This window comes from Lissotriton vulgaris, chromosome 11 (assembly GCF_964263255.1).
Source record: "Lissotriton vulgaris chromosome 11, aLisVul1.2, whole genome shotgun sequence".
Lineage (NCBI taxonomy): Eukaryota > Metazoa > Chordata > Amphibia > Caudata > Salamandridae > Lissotriton > Lissotriton vulgaris.
The window spans coordinates 1,066,933,574-1,066,939,648 of NC_141699.1; the positions used below are offsets into that span (position 1 = coordinate 1,066,933,574).

General features: G+C 55.8%; 1 protein-coding gene across 2 annotated transcripts in view; it reads right to left on the bottom strand.

Annotated features, from left to right (window-relative positions):
• The window catches only part of FAM131A (family with sequence similarity 131 member A), a 469,936-nt gene extending 466,794 nt beyond the window's left edge, over positions 1-3,142 (bottom strand). The window contains exon 1 of one of the 2 annotated variants that reach the window (XM_086944446.1): positions 2,978-3,142. Coding sequence is in view for 1 of the 2 variants with exons in the window: in XM_086944445.1 (XP_086800571.1) it covers positions 2,882-2,912 (31 nt within the window). In the remaining variant the exon portion in view is untranslated. Of the gene's footprint in view, positions 1-2,881 lie in introns of both variants that reach the window. The other variant, XM_086944445.1, reaches the window with a different exon arrangement.
• Positions 3,143-6,075: the final 2,933 nt, after the last annotated feature.

Genomic DNA, 6,075 nt, shown 5'->3' on the forward strand with positions numbered 1-6,075 from the left:
TTTGTATAGCGCCAAACAGGCCCCTTGGGGTATCAGAGCGCTACGCATAGGCCATCACAAAGGTAAATGCATACGTTCCTATAGGATGAAAGACAGAAGGGAGTTATCGATGTCCTTAGACTAAGGTGTGGGAGGTCGGTAGACCCACCCCCCAGAAAGGTAGGGGGATTATTTTTCGATGTCAAAAGATGCAGGGATACGTTCTCCCAGGGTAATGCAGCCGCAGCCCGTGCAGATAAGAGCGGTAGGGAAATTAATTATTTATTTTATTTCACCTCGTCATTGTCCCCCGAAATCCCCCACCCTCACCCGGCCTTGCCGCTCTTACCAGCAGGTGTCGCGGCCGGGATATGCGCGTCAAACGAAAGAGTGTCCCTCTGGCTGTTGAGGAAAAGTGTGGTGAAGTGCGTGCGTCACGGCTAAGCAGCACTTCAGCGAGAAGTGGGCAAATGGAAAAAGAATCCTTTGTTTACATTCAAACCTCACCCACTCTATGCTTCATCGGCGGGTTCACCCTGACTTCGAAGGGTCAGGGCGGGCTCGGCCCTGGTATTAGTGCCCAGATAATAGGAGCGCGGCAGGATTTGTTAGGGAGTATGCAGCATGTCAGCATTTATATGGTGGGTTGACTTCCTTTACCCCTTTCTCTCCGGCCCCCCTCTCAGTGATTGTGAAATTTGAGGATGAGTTGGGTGAAGGGAAGAGGGTGGTTGCACAGTGCCGGAGAGAGGCCCAGGAAATCCGGGGTCGGAGTGGGCCTGCCTGCAACTGCTGCCTCTCTGAGAGCCCCTAGGCAGCTGGGTATGCCTGCCCAGTGGCAAACCGTATGCGTGTCTCACTTGCCCCGCCTGTGCACCTTTGAGCTGTGTTACTTGAGAATGGTGCCGCCCAAGAGCCAGGCACAGGATTCACACCCACCCTACCCTATGTTTCAAAGTTTCAAAGTTTTATTAGTTTAGCACAGTTACTTAAAACCATTGCTATAAAAACAGCATTAGCACATATATAAAAAATCAGCAATAACACATTTGTCATGTTTAGGATAAAAGAAAGAAAACAGAAACACAAAGCTGAGAAACTGTTCACTGAGCTTAGTGGCCGTTGTGCTTCTAAGAAAAACAGTCTTGTCGTTGCCGATATAAAAAAAATTAAAGATAATAAAAACGAAAAGTGCTATACCAGGGGGAAAAAAAGTCTGTGATGAGTTTTTGAGGGGGAGGACGTGGGAGAGCGGGGGCCGAAGAAGGTGACAGAAGATTGTCCAAGAGTCTCACAAATGTTCCCGACCTTGCAAGCACTTGGATGTCAGTGGATGCGAAACAAAGAGCCGAAGCCTCCCAGCATGTCCTAATGCCCCATCTTAGATACAAGGGTTTTAAGAGAGACTTTCTTGGGGCAGCTAGGGCCGGGCAACAACACAGGAGATGCAGCCATGACACAGAGTGGTAATTGCACAGTCTGCAACCTCCCCCCCCCTCCCTTGTTGGAGCCCATCTGTTGAAAGCCCTACCCTATGTGCACACCCGGGGTGCAGTGTAAATCAAGAGCACGTGCCCCCTCTAATAATCAACAATATGAGATGTATTGTAAATGGCACCGTGACCCACTAAACCTACAACCCTACTCGGCGAGGGTGCGTGCAGCCCACCCCTGTACAAGATGCCTCAGGTGTGTGTTGCTTGAAGAAGGAGGGAGAGGTGGCTACCTGGAGGAGAGTAGTGATCATTAGTGCAGCAGGTGCAGTGACACCGGGGCCCAGAGGTGTCCCACTGAACCTTGATTATTGTTGTGTTTCACAGTTCAATCATCAGCTGGGGAGGCCTTTCCTTCCTTGCACTAGGGCCCCTCACACACAGGCTCTGCTGCTGCCCCCAGGGGCCCAAGTGATCGGCTCTGGGAGGGTCCCGCGGGGATTGGGGGCCGCGGGCCCTGCTCTCGCCGCTGCGCCACCCTCCCCGCCCGCCGCCCGTGACGGAGATGACGGTAGCCTCGGAGATGCGCGGGGAGGCTGCTGAAGGTCTCCTAAGGAGAGCGGTTACCGGGCAACGGGAGCTTGGGGTGCATACTAATGCGCGCGGCGCCGCGCGACGGGGGAAGGTGACACGGCGGGCGATGCTCGAACCACTGCAGCACGAGGCCCCCGCCTTCAAGGCGCTAGCGCCAGGCCCGCGACTGACCCTGCCCCTGCCCTGACAGCTCACGGGGGGCGCCAGTGTGTCAGGAAACGCGCACCTTTCCCTGCGCAAAGCTCAGCGCCCACTGCCTAGTGCCCACTCCAGCCAGCGCTATATCCACACTACAACCACCCCCCCCCCCCCCCTTGAGAAGAAGGGGTAACACCGTGCTAGAGGGGGCGTGACGCCTTACAAACCACCACCGTGTCAATAAATACGTGAATACACAAAATAGCGTGTTCATATCTTGGCGCTGGATCAAACCACAAACAAACAACAGGCTATGTCGGCGAGATGTGCGCGCGTGCCCATGCAGCAGCACGCGGCAGGGGCGGCGCATTGGTGCGGGCGGCCTACATGTGCGTGCAGGCGGTGCAGGAATGAAACGGGTGCCGCTGGTCGTGCAGTGCAGTAGTGCTGCTGGCACCGATGTGCCGGCGCTGCAGTAGTGCAACTGGTGCAACCGCGGGGGCGGGGCTGCAGCAGGTCAGCTGTGCATGCGGTACATTCGTGCAAAAAGTGCGCTAGAGCAGTCCAGCTGTGCAGGCAGCAAGGCACGCCGTGCTGTGCGCATGCTGCAGCAGTGAAGGGAGTGCAGCTGTGCAGGTGGCGCAGCGGGGCGTCCGGTGCAGCGGTGCAGGCGGTTCAAGCGGTGCAGGAGAACGACCCCCACCTCTGCCCGCGGGGGGGAGCGGAACGGGCCTTACCCACGGTTGTTTTGGAGCCAATACAGCCCATAATCGACGGGGACACTTAGAAGGAACATTAACCCTCGCTCCAGACCGGACACATTTCCACAGTACCTCATGGGCGCGCCGGGTGGGGCTGCCGGTAGCGGGGGCGGGGAGGAGGCTCGGGGGCCGGTGCGGTGTCAGAGGGCCTCGATCCCCCCTGTCCCGGGGGTCTCCTTGCACCGGAAGCTGCCCCTTTCAGGAGCCAGGGAGTCTCGGCCAGGGCTGGGTTACACGCTCTCCTTACGTCAGCCTGACTGGGCTCTGCCTTATGGAAGGAGGGAGGGAGGGGGGGGGGGGGGTGAGCTGGGGAGTGATGGAGGAAGAGGGGAGGAGAAGGAGTGCCGCCAGGGAACGGGGTGAGCGGGAAAGAGATGCAGGGAACGGAGAGCGCGCAGGACGGGGAGAGATGGAACAAGAGGGAAAGAGGTGCGTCTGGGAAGAGAAGGAAAGAGTGAGAGAGAGGAGAGAGAGAGAGAGAGAATTAGGGAGAGAGAAAGAGAGCGCGAGAGAAGTAGTATGTGTGAGAGAGAGAAAGGGAAAACGAAGGAGAGAGAGAGGGAGAAAAAGAGAGGGAGCGAAGGAGAGAAAGAAGGAGAAAGAAAGAAGGAGAGAGAGAGAAAGAAGGAGAAAGAAAGAAGGAGAGAGAGAAGGAGAGAACGAGAAAGAGCGAGAAGGTGAGAGAGAGAAGGAGAGCTAGAATGAGGAAGAGAGGAGAGAGAGAAGGGAAGAGACAGAGAGAAGGAGAGAGAAAAGAGAGAGATTGAGAAGGAGGAAAGAAAGAGAGGAGGAGAGAGAGAGAGAGATAAGAAGAGAGAGACAACGAGAGAGAGGAGAGAGAGAGAAAGAGAGGTGAGAGTGAGAGGAGAGAAAGATGCGAGAGAAGGAGAGAGACACAGAAGGAGAGAGTGAGAAGGAGAGAGGGAGCGAAGGAGAGATAGAAAGAAGGAGAAAGAAAGAGAGAGCAGGAGAGATAGAAGGAGGGAACGAGAAAGAGCGAGAAGGTGAGAGAGAGAGAGAGAGAAGGAGAGCTAGAAGGAGCAAGAGAGAACGAGAGATAGAGTAGGAGGAAAGAGAAAGAGAGGAGGAGAGAGAGAGTGAGAGAGAAGAAGAGAGAGACAACGAGAGAGAGAAGGAGAGAGAGAAGGAGAGAGAGAAAGAGAAAGAGAGGAGAGAGAGAAGTAGAGAGACACAGAAGAAGAGAGAGAAGGAGGGAGAGAGAGAATGAGTGAGAGAGAAAGGATGAGAGAGGTAAAAGCGAGAAGGAGAGAGAGAAAGAGAGAGAAAGAGAGCGAGAGAGAGAGAATTACAGAGAAATAGAGAGAGTGAAGAAGAGCAGGAGAGAGAGATGGCGAAGGAGGGAGAGAGAAGGGGAGAGAGCGAAGGCAGGAGAGAGATAGAGAGAAGGAGAGAGAGAGGGAGGGGAGGTAGAGAGAGAGAGAGAGAAGTAGAGAGGGAGGGAGGAGTACCTGGGAAGAGAAGTTTAGGGAGAGATGGAAAGCATGGATGGCGAGAGGAAAGGGAGACTTGGAGCAAGAGGGAACTTGAAATACCGGGGACGAGAGGTTCAGAGATCCAGAGAGATGGAGGAACAGAAGAGAGGAAAAGGGGAGATGGAATAAGAGGGAGATAGAAGGAGGGAGAGTTGGAGAACACGGAAAGAGAGATGAGTAAGATGAAGAGAGAAGGAGGGCTGGTGGGAGAGTGTTAGGCAGGAGACATGGAGGGAAGAGTTGAGAAAGAGAAAGAGGGAGAAGAAACTAGAGAAAGGAGGGCCCAGGAAGAGCGGGGTTAGCAAAGGGAAGAGATGTAGGGAGCGGAAGAGAAAGAAGGGGAGGGACTGAGTAAGGGGGAGAAGGAAGGAGAGAGGAAGGAGGGCAGAGAGAAAATGAGCAGGAATGGTGTAGAGGGAAAGAGGACGGGAGGAAGGAGGGACCATGAAAGAGGGAGATCAAGTGGGGAAGAGAAGGAGTCAGGGGGATTAAGAGAGAGGAGAGGTGGGAAGGCGGGTGTCAAGAGAGGCCTAGCAGAGGGAAGAAAAGAGGAGAACGAAAGGGAAAGGTGGAGTAAGAACTACAAAGAGGTGAAGGAGAGGAAAACGGGCTGAGTAAAGGAGGGAGGCACAGGGGTAAGGGAGGGAGGCACAGGGGTAAGGGAGGGAGGCACAGGGGTAAGGGAGGGAGGCACCGGGGCAAGGGAGGGGGCGCAGGGGTGAAGGAGGGGGAACACAGGGATATGAGAGGGAAACAGGGGTAATGAAGGGTGGCACAGGGGTAAGGGAGGAAGCGCAGGGGCAATAGAGGGGCACAGGGGTGAGGGAGGCACCAGGGTAAGGGAGGGGGGCACAGGGGTAAAGGAGGGGGAACACCAGGATATGAGAGGGAAACAGGGGTAATGAAGGGTGGCACAGGGGTAAGGGAGGGAGCGCAGGGGCAATAGAGGGGCACAGGGGTGAGGGAGGCACCAGGGTAAGGGAGGGGGGCACAGGGGTAAAGGAGGGGGAACACCAGGATATGAGAGGGAAACAGGGGTAATGAAGGGTGGCACAGGGGTAAGGGAGGGAGGCACAGGGGTCAAGGAGAGAGGCATGGGGTAAGGGAGGGGGAACAAGGACAGATGGGGAGGCACAAGGGTAAGGAAGGGGCACACTGTTAAGGGAAGGGGGCACAGGGGTAAGAGAGAGGGGTACAGGGGTAATGGAGGGGGCACAGGGGTGTGGGAGGGGGCACAGTGGTAAGATAGGGAGGCACAAGGTAAAGAGAGAGGGCACAGGGTTACAGGAAGGGGGCACAGGGGTAAGAGAGTAAGGCACAGGGTTACAGGAAGAGGGCACAGGGGTAAGAGGGATGCACAGGGTTGAAGGAGGGAGACACAGGGGTAAGGCAGGGAGGCACAGGGGTAAGGGAGGGAGGCACCGGGGTAGGGGGGCAGAGGGTTAAGGGAGGGAGGTACAGGGGTAAGGGAGGGAGGCAAAGGAGGGAAGCCCAGGGGATTAGGGTGTGGGGTGGGCCTGGTGGGTATTATATGTGGTGGAGCACGGTGACAGACTTTAGTGGACGGGAGGGAGAAAAGGAGAACGAGCGGAAAGTAAAGACGCTGGAGAGAGTGGGGCAAAGGGCGAGGAAAGAAAAGCAGCTCCGGGAGGGGAGGTGAGCGAAGAAAAGAGCAGC